This window comes from Epinephelus moara, chromosome 20 (assembly GCF_006386435.1).
Source record: "Epinephelus moara isolate mb chromosome 20, YSFRI_EMoa_1.0, whole genome shotgun sequence".
Classification (NCBI taxonomy): Eukaryota; Metazoa; Chordata; class Actinopteri; order Perciformes; family Serranidae; genus Epinephelus; species Epinephelus moara.
In genome coordinates this window covers 27,836,235-27,859,682 of record NC_065525.1, presented here as the reverse complement: position 1 = coordinate 27,859,682, position 23,448 = coordinate 27,836,235, and the positions used below count along the sequence as shown (strand labels likewise).

The window sequence follows — 23,448 nt, the reverse complement described above, 5'->3', positions numbered from 1 at the left end:
CGTTATCCAGCCGGAACGTTTTCAGTGCAACACACCGCCTGGCAGTCATGTCGGCGCTGAAGTCAGGACGCTCACTGTTAGAGTAGTCAAAATTCAGTTTAAAATAAGTCGCTCAGTTATTTTTTTATATGCTAGAATACATCAGTTTGAGACTATGTGCTGAAGGAAAGCGAGGTATCCGTCGCAGTATCGATTTATTTTGAGGTAAAGTAAGTTTATTGCCGACTTCTCCCTCAGGCTTTTTCTCTTCTTGATTGTTAACGTTAGCTAACGTAACGTTGGTTAGCTGAGTTAATGTGATAAAATCGTGAACACAGCGATGGCTAACTCGTGTGTACATCGCCTTACCTAGCAGAGGTTAAACGCCTCGTAGGGAGCATGGCAGTCATTTAGGATGTAGTGAAATCCAGTGAAATAGTTCGTGCTTGTGTCTCATACAAAGTGCTCAAGTCCTGCTGACGTTACTCGCTTCATTCTCGCTAACTTACCGTTAATGGTGCTAACGTTAATTCTGAATGGTCAAGTAGCGACACCGACAAGGGGACTCTGTCGTGGCGTTGAATATATTTTTATTAGATAATGCCGTGTTAATAATTTATAATAATTTTAGAATAATACTCCTGTGCAGGACATGATTATTAATGACACTTACGTGCTTTTCCAGTTTTCTATTAGAGTCATGGCATCACTGTCAGAGGAGGTGCTGCTGGTGGTGAAGAAGGTTCGCCAGAGGAAGCAGGATGGCACTCTCTATCTGATGGCTGAACGTATAGCCTGGGGTCCAGAGGGCAAAGACCGCTTCACAGTCAGCCACCTATATGCAGATATTCGCTGTGAGTACTTGCTGCCATCCATTTACTAAGTAGTGCTGAGATATGATGTGTTGGTGGTGTTCTCAAGCTGTGTTTTAATTGTCTTCTGTACAGGTCAGAAGATCAGTCCAGATGGTAAAGCCAAAATTCAGCTCCAGCTGGTGCTTCACACCGGCGAGAGTACCACATTCCACTTTTCCAACGAGAGCAGTGCGCTCAAAGACAGAGATGCTGCCAAGGAGCTGCTGCAGCAGCTGCTGCCCAAGTTCAAGAAGAAAGCCAACAAGGAACTGGAGGAGAAGAACAGGTGAGACGCAGTTGCAACACAAGATAGTCCTTTAAGTTTTGTAATAGTCTCTGTTTTGGTAATTGTCATCAGGTCACATTAATGAGAAATAAACGATAAATGAAATTATCCTTCCAATGAGTTTTTTGTGTCTTCAGGTCCTTAAAAAGTCTTAAGTTTTCTTAATATTGGGCCTTAGATTGTCTTAAATTGTCTTAAATTCAGATTCAATGGGTCTTAAATATTTCCTGTCACATTGACGCGAACATTTCTCGAATCTGACAGACCCAATGACTGTTTACCCTGGAACTCTACGAGAGATCCGCTCTCAGAGTAACAATTTTTTTGTTTAGTTTTTGTTTCATTTTTCTTTGTTTTCTTTATTTTAGCCCCCTCTCTATCTTCCGTCTTTCCTCGCTAATATCTCTTTTTTGGCTTCCTTTTGTTAGTAAGTCCCTAAAGTTAGTATTGTCTCTCTCTCTCTCTCTCTCTCTCTCTCTCTCTCTCTTGAGAGAGTCTTGTTCCCCCACTTGTCTTGTGCTGTTTGTTTTCATGTCAGTCACTTGTCTTGCACTATCACTATTTGTTGATCACTTGTTTTTTCTTACATGTCTCCATGTCACTCACAACCAAAGAGCTCCATTGTGTCTAAAAACACACCAGTTAGTCACACTGTTGTGCTGTGTGACATGTGCTTTTATTAGATTTTTTTTTTGGGCTTTTTGCCTACAATTGATAGGACAGTATTAAGTGTGAGAGGGGATGACACGTGTCAAAGGGCTGCAGGATGTAATTGAACCCACGGCTCCTGCAGCAAGGACATTGCCTTTTTACGGATGCCTCCTTTACCCACTGAGCTACTGGGTGCCCCACATGTACTTTATTTTGACTCAATTTTACACACACTGTTCTGGTGTTTGTAAAACTCAAGAGGGCAACAAATCTGTCCGCAACAAACACACATTTAACTTCTGTTTGAGTAATGTAGAATTTCAAAGAAAAAAATACAGTGGCTAGTTGTTTTTTAATGTAAGTAAGTATTTGCGACCAATTTTTAAAGTTTTATATGCTTCTTATTAGGGGTGTTGTGATATATATACCGATATTTATGATAACCGTGATATTTAAAATGAAGTATTTGCATCATGTTAACAATACACAGATGATCACAGCATGTAAATAATCCAGCACCTTCTAAAATCAGCTCCGTTTCTTTCAGTTCATATTTTTTCTCCCTCCTCAAATGCCACGTGGTTGTCTTTTCACTTTCCATTAAGTGTAATTGTGGAAGTTTATCATGTTAAGTGTCAAGTAAAACTTGAGTATAGGAGTTCACTGTTGACTTTGGGGACAGTATTTGTGACTAAATGATCTCAACTCAAAAATCCATTTACTTGAAACTGTATTTTAGAGGTGATGATTAAACTTTTTAAGGGTTGCAGTCTGTGTTATATTGAGAGGTGTTTCTAATATTTACTCCAGCCTTATTGATTTAAATGTGATCGACAACATACAGTTGAATCAACACTGAATGTTATAAGCTTCATTGGTCAGGATTTATTGCAGGACGTTGTGTTAGACTGCATTCGTTTTAGCTAGGTGTACCTAATAAAATGACAGCTGAATGTGTATTGATATGATATTGATTTAATTACATTGGATTAGGAACTGTCTAGGATTTAGTTTTTTGTGACATCATGGTCATGAGCTCGGGGTAGTGACAGAAATAATGAGATTGCAGATACAAGCGGCCGAAATAAGTTTCCTCCGCAGGGTGGCTGGGCTCAGCCTTAAAGATAGGGTCAGGAGCTCAGATATGAGGAGGGAATTTGGAGTAGAGCAGCTGCTCCTTCACGTCTAAAGGGGTCAGTTGAGGTGGGTAGAGGTGCCAGTTAGAGGTGTTCTGTGCATGTCCTACTGGTAGGAGGCCCTGAGGGCTTCAGAACACACTGGAGGGATTACATATCTCATCTGGCCTGGGAACGCCTTGGGGTCCCACAGGAGGAGCTGGAAAGTGTCGCTAGGGAGAGGGACGCCTGGGGTGCCTTGCTTGGCCTGCTGCCCCCACGACCCGGCCCTGGATAAGCGGATGAAAATGGAAAATGGATTATGATTTAGTTTATATGAAGTCTTTTCCTGGTCTTAAAGGATGTGTTACAGTAAATCGATACTTAATAGAAAATAAACAGTAAATGTCTTCTTCTTAAAATAACTTATGAGGTTTTTGGTTGATCCATTCTTTCTCTTCTTTTATTTTCTCCTGTAGGATGCTTCAAGAAGATCCAGTGCTTTTCCAGTTGTATAAGGATCTCGTGGTGAGTCAGGTGATCAGTGCAGATGAATTCTGGGCCAACCGGTTAGGGGACATAAACAACGCGGACCCCGCTTTATCCAACAACAAACAGGAAGTCGGTATATCTGGAGCATTTCTGGTGAGTACATTATGTCTTTCATAATAAGGCTGAACATTTCGAAACGTAATCTTAAATGTCATAAATGATTCAAGCATTGACAACTTGGCACATAGTTAACAGCTGTCATCTTTGTGCACTGCAGGCAGACATTAGACCTCAGACAGATGGCTGCAATGGCTTGAGATATAATCTGACAGCGGACATTATTGAATCCATCTTCAGAACATACCCTGCAGGTAAACGATTACATCTCGACTTTGAAGTTAACTAATCGCTTGCAACAGTAATTATTGACCCGGAAAGGCTGCTACAAGCTCACATTGTCATTTAGCACACTGTCAGCTGTAGAGGAAGACCTGCTTTCTAAAATCAGCTTATATATCTGTAAATGGACAGCCTAGTGCAGGGGTAGGCAACCACATGTAGCTCTTTAGCTCCGCTTCAACGGCACCCTGTAGCTTTGACCAAAATTTAGATTGTATGGAAACGAATCAAGGTTATTTTTGAACATTTTAATTTTCATTCATCATTGTTGTTGCCCTAAAGTGATTCTTAAGCCCAGTACAGACCAAAGATTTGCAACAAGACAAAACTGTTTTAGAACGTTGCAGGGAAAATTTGCAGCTGTGTGAACTGGCCGCCTGAGCTCGACTCAAGCTGGCTGATGGTGTCACCTGCAACTCCGCAAGTCAAATCACCAGCAACTGATTTTAGGACAGACAGCTTGTCACCTGTTTTTACAGCCAGTCGGCTTGTAGTGAAGTCCACTGGTCAAGTCAAAATGAATGCAGACGGCGTGTTCGCTTACTGCGACAGGATCTCTGTTTCTGTCCTCCCGGTGTGCCAATGTCAGAAGCTGGGTCGCTGCTACTGCTGGCTGAATGTCCTTATTTGCCCTCGCGCACACACGTTCTCATTGACTAACTAATTGGCACTGCTTACTTATATTGTTGTGGTGCATTTATTATGAATACAGTCCATCTGATGCTGTTTTTTTTGTTTTTTAGCTGTTTCATCACTACTACAAATGCAACTGTAGCCAGTATCTCACTATCACTATCCTCATTCGTATTTAAGAAGCTATAAACTATATTCAGCCACAGAATAAGCCTGAAAAGCTGGAAAACAGAGTGGAAGTACAGAGAGTTGTTGCATAGAGATGATACACCATCTCATCTAGTTGCATTGGTGTGAACCAGCAGGTTTTTAGAACGTTGCAGAACAGTGCATTGCAAGTAGTTGTATGTTTCAGCTTGTTTCATCACGAATTTTGACCTATTAGTTACGTTGATAAGCTAATTTAGACTTAATAAGGCTGTGTTACCTTTATTATAAGGCTTAAATATATTTTGCAGCTTCAGACAGATTTAATTAATTTTTTTTGGACCAAAAATGGCTCTCCTGGTAGTAAAGGTTGCTGACCCCTGGTGTGGTGCAATTCCTGTTCACCTCAATAACGGATATTAAATCCTGGACACTGCAGCTACATTGAACTAAATATATTTATACTGTCTTACGTTGTACTTGCAGTGAAGCAGAAGTACAGTGAAAACGTGCCTCATAACCTGACAGAGAAGGAGTTCTGGACCCGCTTTTTCCAGTCCCATTATTTTCACAGAGACCGCATCAACACAGGGACACAGGATATCTTCTCAGAGTGTGCCAAGCAGGATGAAAAGGGTAGGAGTTCCAAAAATATTTTCAGGTGCAAATATCTGATATGAATGCAAGGATTTTCTACAGATGTCAGTATATGTATTTCAACATTTGATTCAAGCCTCACATCTGTTTTCATGTTTTTAAATCTGGCTCCTGCAGGGTTAAAGTCTCTGGTGGTTCAAGGAGTGAAGAATCCTTTGGTGGACCTCCTGTCGTTAGAGGATAAAACATTAGACGAGGTGAGATTTTAACGGTTAGTCAATCACAGCCACATCATTCTGTTTTTAAAAAATAATTTACTTGTATAGCTTCCTTTTTCCTCTTCCTCCTGCGACCTCAAGACTTGGTATTTCCTGTGACACAGGGTTACGGAGTTAGCACAACACTGCCCTCAACTTCCAACTCGAACAGGACGGTGAAGGAGAGCAGCAACTCTGCCATCATAAAGCGGTTCAACCACCACAGTGCCATGGTGTTGGCAGCAGGCTCACGCAAGGGGTAATGAAATGACTTGTGACAAAAACTGTCACTCACTCAGTCTCTTCATTTCTTCGCTAACAGTATCCTATATTTAAAGGGAGACTTCAGCTGACCAAGCAAGTGAGACAAGCAGCACAGATGGAAACTCAAGGGATTCTGACTTCTTCCAACCTCCTGTAAAGAAGGTATGATCTGCCACCCCAGTTTTCCCAAAATATGGTTCTTACTCTGTTACAGTCACTTTTTCTGTTTGAAAACTTCCTCAGGTTAAATTACAAGAAGCCATAGAATATGAAGATCTGCAAAGGGAAAACAGACCAAAAACAGTCGCGTTAAACCTCAAGAAGTCTGACAGGTACAGTTTGTCCACATTTTATTTTTAGTTTTTTTATTCTTTGTTTCATACTGGGTAGCATAGTATTGCTAACTCCAAATGGCAGTGATTCATGAAACACTTTTTGTAGTTTAATATTTTCATCTAACACCTATCAGCATCATACAGGAACAGGCAGGTGACCTTTTAAAACTGCTTATTTTGTTTGTCAAACTGTCACAAAACTCAGTATTAATTATTCAGTTTCTAATATATGAAACAAAGTATGTAGATTTTTCTGCATTTCAGATTCTGTAACAACCAAAAATGTTGTATTCTTACCCCAACCAGACAGACTAAACAGTCGATTGATTAGTCGTGTCAACCTAAGCAAAGTCTCTGTCACTAAAAGGAATTTGAGGTTTCAGTAGCCAGAAATCGACTGTGCAGAATTAAGGAAGAGGCTCACTTCCTCTAGACTGAGTGCTCACTGTGAGCTGTTTCGAAATAGATTTGGTATCCCATTTTATAGGTCAGATTTACTGCTTTCACTGTGTCAGAGTTCCTGCCGCGAGCCATGACAGCACAATGTCACTAGTATATAAAGTGAATGTATGAAACCTCAGGTAGATTTGGGTCAGGATGCAGTTTTGCAGCCACAGCTTTATACTTTAAACTGATAAAATATGCATTATATTCTTGGCTGGATCAGTGGTGACATGTTCTGATACAGTGCTTCTCATTCCCTTTTTTTGTAAGGTATGCTCACGGCCCTGTGCCACTTCAGTCCCAACAGTATACGACAAGCCAGGATATCATCAACTCTGTCAACTACATCCGTCATGAGATGGTCAATTACAAACCCAACCTCACTCAGGTTAGATCCTTGACACTATGGTCCTTTTTACACAGAGATCACGCCAAAGGGCGGCTACACAGTCCCTTCTTTATACCTCCTTTGCATTCTTACACAGAACCAAACAACGGCAGCGTCATTCTGCTCCATATTGATGGATATAGATAGATATATACTTCATTAATCCTGAGGGAATTAAGGTACCCGGTAGCTTTTTACACAACACGACATATACAAAGACAAATATGGATAGAAAAAGAATTAAAAATACACAGCAGTGAAATGATCCCAGGACTAATACCGAGAGCTGTTACTACAGTAGATATGATGCTTATGATTGTAGTGCAAATTTCAGGTGGTTGACAGTGCAGGTATTGCAATGGAAGGTGATTGAATTAAATGTAAGAGTGGTGCAGAAGTAATGGATGCTTTTTTATGGATGATAGGAATGCAGTTGGAGATAAATATATGTACAGATACCAGTGCACATGCAGATTTTTTTTGTGGTGCTTAAAAGTAATAAGCAATGCTGGAAAATACAAAATACAAAGTTTGTCATGTCATAATTGCCTGAGATAAATCTAAATACTGTTTCAGGGTGTCTACAGGTCCCTGAAACGTCTTAAATTGTCTTAAATTCAGATTTGATGGGTCCAGGGCTAAAAACGTCTTTTGAGGTCATGTACTCCTGGTTGTGTTCAAATATTTATAAGTGACAATAAGAAATAATCACGAGTTTAGCTTTCCTGAAAAGTCAGAAATTGCAAGTATGAATGGTGCCTTCAGAGTATTAAACATAGTAGTATTTTTTGCAGGTTTTGTCCAGCACAACAGCTACTTCTGCCATTGCAGCACTTTCTCCAGGTGGTGTCCTCATGCAGGCAGCAACGCAGCAAGCCATAAATCGTAAGTGTGTTGCACCATTACTAAATAACATGAATATTACTTATATTACTACCATGAAAGTTGGTGGTCATTGGGTGCCTGATATGTGTTTTCTTATCAGTCTTTGTTTATTTTTTTCAGAGATGGTACCTACTGAGGTTCAAGGAGAGTTGAAGCATCTTTATGCAGCTGCTGGAGAGTTGTTGAGACACTTCTGGTCCTGTTTCCCTGTAAACACACCGTTTTTGGAGGAGAAGGTGACTAATAATAATAACTGTATTCATTGAGGGTCATATTATTGTCACAGAGTAAGTTATTCTTGTCTTTACGCCCATGACTTCAGTCTCCACTTTTAATACTTGTTTAATCATCTTCTCATTATCTAATATTTTTTATGTAGGTGATGAAAATGAAGTCAAACCTCGAGAGATTTCAGATGACTAAGGTTCGTCCTTTCCAGGAGAAGATTCAGCGTCAGTACTTAAGCACTAATGTAAGTCTCTAAGCTATTAATAATAACACAATGTCTCACACCAGATGACACTTGTATTAAATGTCTTTGATGTCCCCACAGCTCACAGGGCATTTGGAGGAGATGTTTCAGACAGCCTACAGCAAGTTCCACATCTGGCAAACCCGTCGCATGATGAGGAAAACCTGAGGTCTGATGCTTTGTCAAAGAGAGGACAAGGAAGACGTTACAGTATATGGACAAATGACCCGAGAAGGTTCTCCAGACTGCTGTGAAGAGACCACAGATCACAGCCTGATGGGACGAGATTCACAGGGGCTTAACGAGCATATAGATGGACGCTGCTATACCCCCAACTGTTCAACAGAGACTAACTGCATCTCAGTCACAAATAACTGTAATTAGTTTCTTTCTCTTTTGTTTGTGTTTTCTCAATGGTTGAGAGATCGGTGCCGGTAATGGTTAAACGGGACTTTTAAAATGGTGTAATATGACCAAATTTGAAATGAAAAATCAGAAAGGCACTCAGGACAACAGGCTGGTGTGTGAAATGCAAGCAGAGGACTGTCAATGTGTGTATCATCGGTGCACAGGGCACAGAAAGAGAGCTTGGACATACGAGGAGCCCTTCTGAGCACTGGGTCGATTTGTGGAACAAAGTTCCCAAAAATCTAAAGCAAAAGTGAATATTAGCAATACTGTAAAGACATGTCACACTCGAGTGCATTAGTGTGTGTGTGACTCAAATCACACTGTCACTGGTTTGTAATGTCTTGCACCTTCTGTCTGCACTGAAGACAAAAATGTCACTGAATTAAAGTGAGCTTTTGTTCATGCCACTGTCTATTGAAACTGCAGGATTTCATTCAGTCCAGGAATTCATTTTGTAAGAGAGGTTGTTCTAATGCTGTGATACTTTATAAACTAAAAGAGAGCTGTTGTTTGTAACTTTTGTAAATGCATAGCGGTGGTGCTTTGGAGAAAATGGGCATAGTTTTGTTGTGACACAGCATCCAGGCAGGAAGTGCCCTCATATCAGCTGAGTGAAGCCGTGACAGGTCGGCAGGCTGCAGTCAGAATGGAGTGACACTGATCGCTGATTTTCTCCAAACCCAGTGATGTATCAGCGGTTGGGTGTGGATGTGTAGGCAGTAACGCTGGGGTGCCACCCGGACTGTTTGGTGAGTTTTGGTTTCAAGTGACAAAACGACATGTGAATGGCAACATCAGTCTGAGCTAGCTAGCATGCTAACTTGTCACAAATGTAGTGCCACTGAGACGAGTTGACGCCCTGAACAGAGTCTTCATGTTGTTCCTGAAGGTATTAAACCGTCTCACATATTTAACATAGTCATGTCATGTTAATATTTGATTTTTAAGGCTGTCGGCGCTCCGTTTGTGTCGATAGAAACGTTAGCATCAGTGTCAGCAGACGGGTCTCGTGATGCAGGCTGCCGTAATCGGCCGATTGAATCGCCCCTTTTTAGTTGTTTGCTGCCAGCAACTTAATCAATAATGGGCTAATTCGATTGTTTTTTTATTTTATTAACGTTAACTGTAACCAAGAAGAACCAGCCATTTAACGTTATTTTAGTGACTTAGTAGCAGGAACTGACATAAGCCGTAACGACTGAGCTACTCGACATTTTTACGTTTGTTAGCGGTTAACGGTTACTTTCATTAGAACATCTGTGCTAACATTACACTAGAGTCCAGTTTAGCTAGCGTTAGCATTTACATTTAGCATAGTACATTTACCCACGTATGTGCTCTTGTAGGATACACGTTTAAGTTACCTGTATTGCCTTTAGGTGTTTCCATAACTATAGTCCTGGGGGACATATTACATTTTACTCCATTAACTTACATGTAACGTACTTTACTGCTACAAGATTTTAGCTAACAAAAATCACACACTAAGATTTTAAAATGTGATGCATTGTTATGGTTTAACCTTCCCAGAAGTTTGTAAATTAGTTATAGTTGTTTACACTTTGACCACAGGGTGTCTTAAAAGTCTTAAATTGTCTTAAATGTTACAACAATTAGGCCTTTAAAGTCTTGAAATAGTCTTAAATTTGAATTTGTGACGTCTTAACTACTACAAACATTTTATCTAAGCTATGTAAAAGTCCACATTTCTAATGTTACCAATCTTTTAAAACTACAATACTGTCATTTTACTTCATACTTGCACTTACCTGGAAAATGTAGATAGTCCAATCTCACTCTAGTACAAGACTACCTATATACGACTTGCCTGCAATGCTTACCTGTGATGTTCAAGTAAGTAAAACATGATTTGTCCAAAAATCTGTCCTAAATTTGGCTAAAACGGGTCTTGAACAGGTCTTAATAAACATTGAATTTAACTGTCATACCTGTAGACACCCTGTGACCAGCATACACAATAAAATGATGTTTACATTTTCACTTTAAATATAATATGAAATTGTGTGACACTCACATAAGTTATTTTTCGGAATACTTTTGATACTTAAAAAGTGAATATTTTTTCCAGGTAGTTAGTGAGGTGGTTGAAGTCTAGGTAGATGGGTACGAGGAAGTAGAGTGGGTTTTTTTTATCTCATTGGTGGGTATGCTGTAAACAACCAGAAAAAGCTGTCAGTATACCTGTGTATACTCTCCACGACACCACTGACTTTTTCAATGCAGGACTTCCTCTTCATACAAGTTCAACTATTTTTTACAGTGTATTATTTGTTCAATTCAGCAAGGGATCTGAGTACTTCCTCTACCCGTGACCACAAGGCACAAGGCTGATGTCCAAATAGAAATCAGTGATAATCAGTAACAAGCATACATGCTGTCCTTCAGAGGAAAAAACCTGTTCAAAGCTGGTTACGATAATGTATAAAAAAGTAAACGGTGTTTGGCTAAGGCTAGTTGTTATGTGATTAAGTGCAAATTTGTTTTGTCAGATTGCAACATTTAAGCACGGCCATTTGCGAAGATGGGGCTTTATGAGTGGCTCTGGATTATCTGGAGTAGATTTGGTACATTTATGCCACAGGTCTCTTTAGCAGGTCAACTCAGCTATGCTCAGATCTGTGCACGTCCTCTCCCCCCGATACAGTTCTGTTGCAGTTGAGTGCTAACAAATACAGAGACAGAGGTCAGAGTTTACTGTTACTTCTCACCTCCTTTTGAGATACCAGTGTCAACTGCTTTAATGCTTAGGAGCAAATTATGTTCTGTGATTTTGTTTTAAAACATTTTTGTTGCATACACTGTAATGTTTTTTCCAACAGTATCTGACTTTTCTAATGATCTGCAGCTTCAGTCTTGCTTCTGCTTCCTCATAAATTCAGTTGAAACCACAACAAGTAAATAAAAGCCAAACTGCACTGTGTTAAGCAGCTGCATTTTGAGCTGAATGATCCCCTCTGGTCCTGTCTAAACAGTCTTTCTGGCAATATTAACTTTCAGCTCCAGGACAAGACTAGATATGATTTATTTTATTTTATTTTATTTTTTTTAACCAAGGTGGAGACAGTGTAAATTGGAGTCATGACTGGACAATTTGAGAGGATAAGTCCACTACTGAAAGTCATATGATGCCATGCAGCTGAGGGCCCTGGTATGCAGGAAGCAGAGTGGTGACTCTTGACTGTTTTGTTGTCTTTCAGTTGTAGAGGATCACCAGTGAAGATGCCTCTGGTGCCAGTAGTGCCAGAGAACCACAGTCATGTCCTGGCAGAGTTTGACTGCCTCGATCCACTCCTGTCCGCTCTCCGTTTAGACTCTGGCAGGCTCAAGGTATGCTTCACCATTGCATGTCTGAGTTAGCCTTATAATAAAATCACACATAGATCATTTATAGTAGCTTATATAATGTCTTTGAAATACTACAAACAATCTAACAATGTATTAGCATGAACAGATGAGTAAACTCTGTGTCCTCCATGTTACAGTGTACATGTTTGGCAGTGTCAAGGAAGTGGCTTGCGTTGGGAACATCAGCAGGAGGGTTGCACCTGATCCAGAAGGAGGGCTGGAAACAAAGGCTCATCCTCACTCACAAGGTAATCTGTGACTGAGTGCCTATTCTGCAGAAATACAGAGTTGACTGTTGTTCTGCTGTTAGCTGATACAGCTGCATATAATAAGGAACACAGTATTTCTACTCCTAACCCATCGTGCACTCTTTTTCAGGAGGGTGCTATCACTCAGGTGGCGTGTTGCCCTCATGATGAAGACTTTATCGCTGTTGCAACAAGGTTAGAGTATCTCCATGAAGTTTAGAAATGTTCATCTACCCCCAAACAAAATTCACCCCTTGTTATCCGGTGCCACCTTCCCTGTCTTCTCTCCATTTCTGCAGTCAGGGTCTGGTGGTGGTGTGGGAGCTGCAGTTGGAGCGGCGTGGTCGTCCAGAGAGAGTCAGTGTGTCCTGGGAGCACAGAGGTCAGGTCATCACTGCACTCTGCTGGGACACCAGCACGCTCAGAGTTTTCGTCGGGGACACAGGAGGCAAGGTGTCCTTTCTCCGTGCTGGATCATCCAAGCTAGGCAAGGTAGTGACTGCTTATTCACAGTAACCAGTTTTTATTTCTTCAGTAGTAATGTATATGCATGTATATATGCATTTTTAAAAACATATTCAAGTAACTATTTGATATTGTTTCTTTGTGTCTAGGGGTCAGCATTCGTTATCTTCCCTGTTCAGACTGTTACCACTGTGGACTCCAGAGTGGTTCAGCTTGGGTACCAAGACGGCCGCCTGCTGGTGTCTTCCCTGAGCCGTTGCTACCTCTGTGACACAGAGAGGTGAGTACCAGCATGGAAAACTCTCTGAGAAACTCTCAGAGGGCCCATGTTAATGTTCCATTATTGGTAAATATTGTACTTTAAGGGAAACTTTGCAGATTTTCAACCAGCTTTGTATCATAAAAATTTGGGTAGCATGTGTAAATGAACTGTTAAACTTTCCTCCATCTTGCCAGAGCCCAGATCTCCCTGCTTATGTGCCAGTGAAAAGTTTTGCTTTTTTTAATTTGAAAAACTGATCTTTGCATTTGTCAGTACTGAAGTAATTTATGTTTTCTTGTAGAAAGCAAGTCATTTCTCTGGTCATGTAAAATGTTTCTCTGTATCATTTGTCCTCATGACCCTGGCATTTTTATTTATTTTAACTATTCTCTTTAGAATAAAAATGCGGCTGAATGAATAAAATACTAAATAAATTGGGCTCTCTGTAAAAATGTTTTTTTATGCTGATCATTTTGATCATACTGCAAAAAATGATCCCTGGACGTCTCTCAGTAGTGGTGTGTTTTTCTACCTTCAGGGAGAAGTTCTGGCGTGTCGGGAATAAGGAGCGCGACGGGGAGTATGGCGCTTGTTTCTTCCCTCAGAACAGGGGATTATTAGTTGGTCAGCCCCCTCTGCTGTACTCTGCCCGGCCGGGGTCTCGAATATGGGAGGCCAGTTTTAATGGCGAGGTTCTGAGCACCCATCAGTTCAAACAGTCACTGGCCTGTCCTCCTCTACCTCTCATCACTTACAGGTACTGATTGTCCCTGCTTTAAAAGTGGACTTCTTAAAAAGGTCAAACTCCTAATATGTCTTCCGTTTGTTACCTGCAGAGAGGAGCCTCATTACAACCCACTGCAGAAGAGCCCACAGTCAATCGCCTTCCCTAAACTGCTGTTTTTTGGGTAATATTAGATATAATGTAAATACTATCTGAGTTGTTAGGCTTGTCAGTCACTATTTTTAATCATATGTGCATTATTGATTAGAAGGCACCAGACAGTATGACTCAGAAAACATCCCATCATTGTTAAATGATAACTGCCTGCCTGTCACTTGACTAACTGTACACTTTATTCATGCGTAGAGACCAAAACTTGCTGACCTGGACTGACTCAGCCATTTATATCTTCACACCTCAGAACGGACAAGTGCTTCTGTGGACTGAAGTCAAAGGTGTGTTTGTGTTGCTTCCTCCCTAAAAACCACCACCGATCCTTTGGAGTATAAGCAAACATTTTATTCATAGACACACACAAGATGAAAGTGTGTTGATACAGCACCAAGGATCATATTATTTAATCATTTTAACATTGATCATTTAGACCTTTTAACTTACTGTAAATTAATCCAAACCCGTTTTCTGGTTTTGCAGACTTGGCTGATATCGCAGTCTACCGCAACGAGCTCTTCTGTCTCCATGGCAGCGGACGTCTGTCCCACCTGTCCCTGTTGTCTGCTGAGCGCTGTGTTGAGCGTTTGCTGCGTAGGGAGTCCTGGCTTCTAGCTGCTGTGGTGTGCTGTATGTTCCAGCACACAATCACCACCAGCAGGGTAAGATGGCCGCCACTGCCATGCTAACTGGCCCAATCCCTGTGTAAAGTGTAACCCAGATTCCAGTCTTGTTTAGGCTGTTTATATGAATTCTGACTTCCAGCACGGAACACACATGTTAACCTGAGGTGTTTCACCTTGAATGTCGTAAACATAAGAACCAAAAATGTTAAGATGGTAGATATTAGATCTTCCTAACAGTATTATGCTTTAAATAAGTGGTTCCCAACTGGTGGGTCGTTCCAACATTATCTTGTTTTGTAGACACATTTTTAATAAAACGATCAGGCTCAGCATACTGAAAAACACATTGTATTTCATTTGACCTCTAAAATAAAATTCAGTTCGTGTTTCACAAGCTAAAGGCTTTTAATGTGAAGCTGTAGCAGTAGGAAATGCTCAGTTAGCGTTTGAAGTTACTTAATACAGCTTTTTTTCACTTTCAACACTTGTATTGAGCTTTTAATAAATAGCAAAAGCCTTGCTTATCATCCCTGCTCAGGCCAGGAAATCGATTCCCATCGACCGCCTGGAACATCTCAAGTCCCAGCTGAGCTCCAGCACACACCTGGAGCTGAGTGGCCAGCTGGAGGAAGTCATCACTAAACTAGAGCCTCTGGACTCTGCCTCCAGCAGCCGTAGGAGTAGCATCTCCTCACATGTAAGTTCAAGTAACATTTCTTTGTTTAAACAGTTTGCCAGGTCGTGATCAAACATTAGTAGCTGTAGGAGATCAATTTCATTTAGTTTCTATGGGACATGTTGAATCCTGTTGCTATGGATACCATTTAATTGACGAAGGACAAGTGTCTCTGTGGCACTGAATTGGTTGTTAGGTGAGGATTAGCAGGTGTCAGCAAGCAAATACATCACGTTTTGATCACTGTCCATTCAATACATAAATTCTATGAGCCTATTGTAACTGAAGCATAAAGCTTCTGTAAATCTGCCACTAATAAATGTACTGATTTCGGATATATCATTATCCAGGAGAGCTTCAACGTCCTGGACTGTGGAATCTATCGTGTGATTAGTCGCAGAGGGAGTCAGTCAGACGAGGAGACAAGCTCCCTCATGAATCAGTCCGCATCAGAGGAGGAGCGGCTCAAAGATTTCAGTTTTGTGCAGGAGGATGATCAGGCGGAGCAAGGTAAGAGATCGTCAGTTGCCAAATGTACAAACACTGCTGTTCTAAAATATACAAAATTATTATTCAAGGGAAGTCTTGTTTTAATTTCATGAATAAACAGATAGTTTCAAATAGGTAATATAATGGTTTTTTTTAATCCGCTCTAGAGCTGCAATGATTATCAATTAGTTGTGAACTATTGAATTAATTGCCAAGTAATTTGATAATCAATTAATTGGTTTGAGTAATATTTTAAAAATAGGTCAAAACCCCAGCCTCTTAAATGCGATTATTTTCTGGTTTCTTTACTCCGCCATGACAATAAACTGAAAATCTTTGGGTCATGGACAAAACAAGAAGTTTGAGAACGCCATCTTGGGAGGGCAGAATTTTCAGGGATATTATATTTTGTACACTAAACAGCTTAGCAATTAATTGAGAGTATATCAACAAATTAATTGACAATGAAAATAATTGTAAAAGTAATAATTGCAGCCCTAATCTCACACATGAACAAATAAAACAAAAAGTTGTCCGCACTGATGCTAAAATAACCACAGCAAACAAGAAACTTACTCACACACACTTTCTACTGTTTCTGTCTTCACTCCTTTTTTCTCTCTCAGGAACAAACTCTTTTTCTGCCTCTTCTGAGTTCAGCGTGAAGAGAGAGTGAAGTTATTTTCAGTTTTATATCAACCGCTTTAGTAAAATACCTCAATTTAAACAAACAAAAACAAAAAAAAAAAACATGGAGGAAAAATGCCAAATTAGATATTTGTAATTTGGAGCATCTCCAGCTGCTGAAAGATTTATCAATATAAGCCTGACAATGATTTTACTCTTTGACGCTGACTCTTATCTCTGTTGTCATAATAATCATATATGTAGCCGTTTCTGTCTTTAATGTGTTTGATTTGAAAAATACATACAATCTTTAATCAGTCGTGTTGCTGTGTATCACTGGATTTGCTGCGAGATCTGACTGATCTGTCTGACAGCTGACATGCTTTATAAATACAGTCTTCACTTTGCCTCACTGTTAATATCAAGTTTCTTGTCTGTTCCATTGTATCAACATATATCACCATTTTTGGTTCTGTTTTAATTTGCATTGTGCAGCATTTAATTTTCTCTATAGTGGTGTCCGGCACCTTTGCTCCATCTGCTTGCATCATGTCCTCTGCCTTTCATCATTCCCCTCCAGTACTCCATCCATCTGTGTTTGTCCTCTGGCTCTTGCCCCCATCTTTATTCAGATCCACAGAGCAGTGAGCGTACGGAGGCTGAGCGATCTGAACAAGGCCTGCAGTTCCACCTCCCGCTCTCATTCCGCCCAAAACCCCCTCGCATCGCACTGCAGGCCGTCAAAGACAGGTGAACGTCCAGAGAAATACAGGACAGACATGCCAACAGCTTTAAATATATAAATGTGACACACCTGCCATGTAGGCATGAAGTTATCATGTGAAGCTTTGAGTTATATTCAACATTTTCTTTTTTCTTGTGAGGATTGAAACTCCTGCGGTAACTATAATTATTATAAGTGCAGCTGTGCTTTTTGACAGTTTACTTCCCCTTTCCACTGAAGACCCACATCTACTTTTTTTAATTCACATTGTTCATCTGTGTAGGCGCATGTGGCAGGTTTCATTTCCAAACATCACACCCAGTCATTTGAAATTGTCTGCTGTTTGTGGTCCTGTTTGCCTTTCTTGTGGTTAGATTGTAAATATCTAATGTAATCTTACTGGTGAAAGATTGTTTTATTATTTGATTTTTCTTTTTCACAGTGTTTCTAGTTTTGTTAAGAAGACAACAGAGAAGATCAACACCCTCCAGAACTCTGAGCTCTGGCAACGGCCTGAATTCAGAGAGGGCGGACAGGCTGAAATGTCAGCCACAGCTCCATACTCAGAGGAAATGGACAATGAGTAAGTACAGACCTGTAAAAGCAGACTAAAACCACTTTCTACTGAGAAAAGATATGTGTTGTACAGAAATTAGTTCACTTTAATTTTTTCTTTTCATTGTCTTTAAGCAAATTTTGGGCTAATAACTTGTTTTAAATAGACTAATAAAAGTAAATCCGATAAAAACAGTGAATTGCATTCGTTGTCACAGAGTTTATGATGAAATGCAGAGCACAGAGGCCGACATGCAGGAACTTCGATCAGCAACAGAGCGAGCTATGTAAGTGTCGTTTTGTTAGAATCTTGACTGCAAGTTGTTTTTGGAAATAAACACAGGGTATGAATTTAACAACTATATATTTCCTTATAGAGAAAGTATTAGTAAAAGTATTGCTAATTTTCTTTTTTATCCTTTATTATTAATTTTTTTACTTTGAATTGTTTTTTATCTTATTAATTTTGTAGTAATTAAATGAATTTGAATAATTAATTAGATTTTCTTGTATCACCATCTGTATTTTATTTCAGTTTGTTATCTTATTTTTTATTTTTATTATTTTTTTTATATTACATATTTGTATACTTTTATCATTTTTAGATTTAATTTTGTATTTTTATCATTATTAATTTATTTTAATTTTTATTATTTTTTATATTTATGTATTTTTTATTTTCATTATTTTCTATATTTTTTTTGTTTGTTTTAATCAAGTCATGTTTATTAATTTTTATTATTCCTATTACCCTATCTCTGCACGTATAGAGTTATTTACCTATGTATATTTATAAACATAGGTTGTTGGGGAAATGGGCATTGAGACTTAGACACTTTACTGCTGATTCATGTATGCCCTAAAAATTTTAATAAACAATACTGCAGGGGAAAAATCCTGGCTGTACATTTTCACAGCCTTTTAGTAGAAACTAAAAACTAACTAAAAGTTACATTTACATTTTCCCAACATCAGCTCCCAGATCCAAGATCCTTTGGTTCTACTGGATCCAGTCTGCCTGGAAGAAACTCTGCTGGAGTGGCTGCCAGTGCTGGAGCGAGTACTGGGACCTGAAGAGCAGGAGTCGACTGCTGCGGACGATTCAAACATTGATGGACCAGGGGAGGAGAGGTGGGATTATCTACAGTCCTGCTCAGAGCAACACGATGAGTCTTCCCTCCCATCAGATGAACCAGCAGAGAGCATCACAGAGGACAAGAAAGAAGAGTCTCCTGAGCTCGAAGAAAAAGAGGACCAGTGTGACTCGGCTGAGAAAGACTCTGAAGTGTCAAATGGGAGTCCTCTCTATCCTGTTCGAGTGATGTCTCCCAAACCTGTACTGCCGGATCTCCTGGCTAATCTCACCCAGCTGGCAACGCTGTACACAGAACTGAGCTGCTTTAGAAACCAGGAGAATGAACAAGCACTGGGGTGCACAACTTTCCTGCGCCGCTACTTCTTTCTGCTGGACCAAGAGCGTGTGAGGAGAATGTGTCTGCTGTGTCATCAGGAGCGGCCGGAGGTGCAGAGCTCCTTCACTGAGGCCATGCTAGGTCAGAAGCTTCTCCTCAGATCTCTGGTTTAATCTCTTTTTCCTGTATTTTATTTTCAGATTTCAAATTTTACAAATGCACAAAGGAAAAAACAAATAGACAAAAAAAAGGTAGGACAAAATGGACAGATTTTCCTCAGTTTGGTTCTGAGGTAGTGATGTGTTCAGACAACAAACTGTATTAATTTGTATCTACAGTTTATTATCCACCTCTGTGATCCAGTCTCTCATGTCAGACCTCACCTTTCTGTTGTTCTCTGTAGACCTCACTCAGTCCAGTAAGGTGGTGGAGGTTATTCAGAGAGGTGATTTGCTTCGATCACTTCGCAGTCTGAGAGAGCTGCAGCCCTGGAGCGCACCTCCTCTCCTCGCTCATTTACACAGGTCAGCACACGCATTTCTCTCTGATTAGCGCATGCTTATATCACAGTTGTGACGGACCTTGTAAACTAAGTTCACTATGTTATTATCTAGGCTGTATGAGAAGCACGGGGAGGTGGCTGTACGCTCGTTTACGCAGTTCTATCCTACGATCACTCCTGCTGATGTAATGACCATGGCTCAGCAAAGCCACTTCCTGGCATACCTGGATAATCTGGTCCAGTCACGAACTGAAGAGGACAGGTATATCTAAAGTGTCACTTTTTTGTCAAAAAAGATTTTGAAATCTCCCCATCGAAGAATTATACATTCATTTCTGCCTCTCCAGGTTGTCATTTTTGCAGTCCCTTCTTGAACCAGAGTCACTGAGACAGGATTGGTTGGAGCTGGCACTTACCCATGATGCCCCTCAGCACTGTGATACCCTGACCCCTGACGGACGGCCCAGGTCTGGTCGAGCTAGTGTGTGGAAAATGCAAAATAAGATCCTTTTATTATTAATGTTTAACTTTGACTTAAAGGCCCTGTGCCTTTTCACTTGGAACACTATTCCTAAATGGATGTAAACTATGCTACCATCATGGGTCCATTTCACTTCTGGATTCTGTCTAATAATAAAGTGAAAGTAAAGTATATGAATAAATGAAACTGAATTCATGTGACTTCTGTTGCAGGTGGCATTCTCATTGTTTCAGTTGGGGTTATGGACGCCTCCTGTCTCTCCTCATTCGTCTTCCTACAGACCTGTCCTCCAAGCAGAAGATGGCAGAGGCTTGCCGCAGTCACGGGTAATTTTCTTTAACACAGCAGTATTTATTTTCTGTTCATATTTGTGAGCTTACACTGTCATGTGTAACCTTCTGCATAATGTGTGTGCACAGGTACTGGACCGGCTACATCTACCTCTGCTGTGAGCTGCAGCGTCGCACAGAAGCGTTCTCCACCATCTGTCAGCTAGACGACATCAGTCTGCTGGAGGAAGCTGATGGTAAAACTTTTCCTTTCACACTTTCAGACAGAAACAGAATTATAATATCTGATAGGCTGAGAGGAGAGTTTGTAACAGTGATGTGTGAGACACATACCATACTGAGAACCATGTTTGGGCTGCATGAAAATCCGGTGTACTTACACATGATATATTGGTAGTGCAGAATGTAACTAACCATTGGAACGTCATCTCAACACAAGTTATAAACTCAGCAGGCAAAACAGACCGAGTCACAGGCTTTAAACGCCATGTGGGTGTGAACCCTTACAGAGTCGTTGAGGTCACGTGAGCTCTGAGTTTCTGAGTCGTTAAGGTCACATGTGAGTTGAGTATGTAAATCATATTGTACTCATTAACTATGTATTATTTATTTCATCCACCTGCAACCCATCAGCTCGTCCCTATGTGTGTGACAAGCGTGTCGTGAACCTCACTATATTTGCATATCCCGATATTTGAATAATGCGCCCTTTCAATAGCAGGAAAATACTGCACTATTGACTTTAGGCACGCAGAACCTCAAAATAAATCTTTTTTTTTTTTCTTTGAGTTATGTAGAGAACCAGTTTGGCTTTCAGAATTTCATTAGAAAAAAATCCCCTTCATGTCTAATATCTGTACGGTCTTTCTGTTATTCTCCAGGTGTTGAGCCTCAGTCACTGGAAGAGTGGAAGCTTTTGATCCAGTTATCTCAGCAGTGCAGCAGCGCAGCAGACTCAGAGCAGGTCACAGGTGTGAATGGGAGCAGCTGGTCCAACGGCTCGGCAGACTGCGGTGAAAAGATCAGCCCAGAGAGCCTGACCCTGATGCTGGCTCGGACAGCCGGGCCCGACCGCGCCATGGCAGTCCTGGAGGAGTGTGGAGTGCAGCCGGTCCTTTCGCCGCACTCCAAACTGGTCTGTGAGCTGCTGAGAGTCGCTGAAAAGAGGCAGAGGTGGGTCAGGGTGCAAATTTACAAACTTTAATAAGCACACAAGTGTGGGAAGGAGTTCCTGCGCTGTTAGCATACTGTTATGAAAATATGTTTTCAGTTGTAGACAACAATAAAAATCAACCAAACCTCTGCAAGGCCTATGTGTAGCTCCTCTGTTTATCATCTGATGGCTTGAAACTTTTGGGGAAAGCAGAATAAAATGTTTGAGGTTTCGCCGTAGTTATGAGCATGTGACAGTAATCTTAGTTATATGAAAATTACTTTTTATTAAGTAGACATTAAACTAAACTATGTGAATGGAGTCTGAAATGACAGCTCATTAACTGCTTTTCATTGTCGTAAAAATGAGGTACTGTTGGTGTTACAGTTGTTTCTTTTGTTTCCTGTTTCAGAGCCATGATCCAGACGATGCTAGAGCGCTGCGATCGGTTCCTGTGGTCTCAGCACGCCTAACTAAAGATCACCCACAGATTGTCTACGCCAAACAACATAACTAACACTGTATGTAAATCTCCCCACTAACTGCTGCTGAAGCTGCAACTTAATTTATGCACTGTAATATTTGTCAGCTGTCCAGGTGCTTATCTTCCCAGTGAAAACAGTATTATGTTTCTAACTTTTTTGTCACATCTTTTTTTAATTATTAAGGTTAAATGTTTTTTGCATGTACAGGTAAACAAATATCTTTATGAACAAAAATGACCTGTTAATATTTACAGTGAAATGTTCTAACCAGGTGATATCATGTGAATAAAAGCTGTCTGTATTTTATTTAAATTTTTTGTTTGTTTAAGAAAAAGGATTCTGTCAGCAATATCGTGGTTAATGTGTATTTTTCCCTATGTATGCACGTCAATAGCATGAGGAAAAGTTAATATAAATAGTAAAAGACATCTAATCCTTTGCACACCAAAGGCAAAAAGTTTGCAGGTCACCCAAAAATCTAAAATATATATCTTTCCTCTTACCTGTAGTCTTATATATCTATATAGATTGTTATGGTGTGAGTTTCTAAGTGTTGGAGATATCAGCTGTAGAGATGTCGGCCTTCTCTCCAGTATAATTGAACTAGATGGTTCTCAGACAAGATTGACAAATAGAACTACAAACAAGAGTAAACATATGTATTTTTGATGTCTGGGCGAACTGTCCCTTTAAATGATAATTTTATCCCACATATTTCTAGTATCCAGCTGTGTATATAGTATTGGTTTATTTGTTTGAAAGAGTAAAATCAGAACAAACCACCTGAAAGAGTCCACAAAGAACCAGGGATCATTATGGATATATGGGAGAAGCAGGTGAACTGGCCCTTTATCTACCTGCATGTCAGGTATTTACTTGTATTTTCCTCAGTGGGACATTTTTGGGAACAAAAGATTTCTACAATTCCAATCTTGAATGTCACACACAGTAGATGATGGGTAATATGGGTCAGCAGAGATAATATTAATAACATGGTAATGAAATGGGTGTGATGACTCATTTGATGGTATCACACACCTGGAGCATCAAAGGGAAGACGCGGGCAGCCTGGTGCTTCACATTTAAGCTCTGGAGGCTCTTACCGGACACAACCACGCTTTATGAGTCACATCCTCTACAGTGGTTTAAGTGAGACCTTTCTTTCTGTTGCTTAATGCATTCTTATATTCATCCTCATCCCTGGTTCTTCAATCATTTCCCAGAATCCTCATCCTACAGCTCGCCCACCTGTCTGCGTCACTGGCACAGGAACCATCAGATTGAAGGTTTCGGCATGTGGCAAAGACACAGACACACACAAATGTACTGAATGTGTCATTGCGAAATTCCATTTGGCTGCTTAAAGGGATAGTTTGGATTGTCTGAAGTGTCTTACGGCAAAGTAAAGCAGTGAAAATATTCTAAAAATAGCATTCACTTGACCTGATATTGATTATTTAGGTGACTAAAGTAGGTTTTGCTGCTGCCCTCGTCCACAGCAGTACATTGCTTAGCGTCCATGGCGGTATTCCTGCCTGCTTCTCCAAACTGGGGATGTGTCAACCATCATCTACTGTATGTAA

At 40.3% G+C, this 23,448-nt stretch overlaps 2 protein-coding genes across 3 annotated transcripts; both read left to right on the top strand.

Moving 5' to 3' along the window:
• Positions 1-18: 18 nt before the first annotated feature.
• On the top strand, positions 19-9,013 carry gtf2h1 (general transcription factor IIH, polypeptide 1). Its single transcript, XM_050074339.1, has 15 exons — positions 19-204; positions 665-833; positions 927-1,119; positions 3,365-3,530; positions 3,655-3,748; positions 5,043-5,192; positions 5,331-5,410; positions 5,536-5,669; positions 5,749-5,836; positions 5,918-6,006; positions 6,724-6,841; positions 7,636-7,726; positions 7,847-7,962; positions 8,106-8,198; positions 8,280-9,013. The coding sequence occupies exons 2-15, from the start codon at positions 680-682 to the stop codon at positions 8,364-8,366; spliced, it is 1,653 nt and encodes a 550-aa protein (XP_049930296.1). The 5' UTR covers positions 19-204; positions 665-679; the 3' UTR covers positions 8,367-9,013.
• A 169-nt stretch (positions 9,014-9,182) lies between these two features.
• On the top strand, positions 9,183-22,177 carry hps5 (HPS5 biogenesis of lysosomal organelles complex 2 subunit 2). 2 transcript variants are annotated; one of them, XM_050074315.1, is made up of 23 exons: positions 9,183-9,358; positions 11,828-11,957; positions 12,113-12,223; positions 12,354-12,418; positions 12,523-12,715; positions 12,838-12,968; positions 13,489-13,707; positions 13,787-13,858; positions 14,041-14,129; positions 14,329-14,507; positions 15,010-15,168; positions 15,498-15,657; positions 16,896-17,013; positions 17,430-17,570; positions 17,761-17,829; positions 18,518-19,095; positions 19,358-19,478; positions 19,569-19,718; positions 19,804-19,923; positions 20,150-20,263; positions 20,357-20,463; positions 21,109-21,400; positions 21,793-22,177. In XM_050074315.1, the coding sequence occupies exons 2-23, from the start codon at positions 11,850-11,852 to the stop codon at positions 21,851-21,853; spliced, it is 3,357 nt and encodes a 1,118-aa protein (XP_049930272.1). In that variant the 5' UTR covers positions 9,183-9,358; positions 11,828-11,849; the 3' UTR covers positions 21,854-22,177. The 2 variants fall into 2 exon arrangements, with proteins under 2 accessions (XP_049930272.1, XP_049930274.1); XM_050074317.1 differs by lacking the exon at positions 9,183-9,358 and adding an exon at positions 9,402-9,498.
• The last annotated feature ends 1,271 nt before the right edge of the window (positions 22,178-23,448 follow it).

Coding starts and splice junctions, on each gene's coding strand:
- gtf2h1 (XM_050074339.1), top strand. CDS start 680: ATGGCATCACTGTCAGAGGAGGTGCTGCTGGTGGTGAAGAAGGTTCGC. Junction 3,531..3,654: donor GTATATCTGGAGCATTTCTG/GTGAGTACATTA, acceptor TGTGCACTGCAG/GCAGACATTAGACCTCAGAC. Junction 8,199..8,279: donor GTCAGTACTTAAGCACTAAT/GTAAGTCTCTAA, acceptor ATGTCCCCACAG/CTCACAGGGCATTTGGAGGA.
- hps5 (XM_050074315.1), top strand. CDS start 11,850: ATGCCTCTGGTGCCAGTAGTGCCAGAGAACCACAGTCATGTCCTGGCA. Junction 12,224..12,353: donor GGCTCATCCTCACTCACAAG/GTAATCTGTGAC, acceptor ACTCTTTTTCAG/GAGGGTGCTATCACTCAGGT. Junction 13,708..13,786: donor CTACCTCTCATCACTTACAG/GTACTGATTGTC, acceptor TGTTACCTGCAG/AGAGGAGCCTCATTACAACC.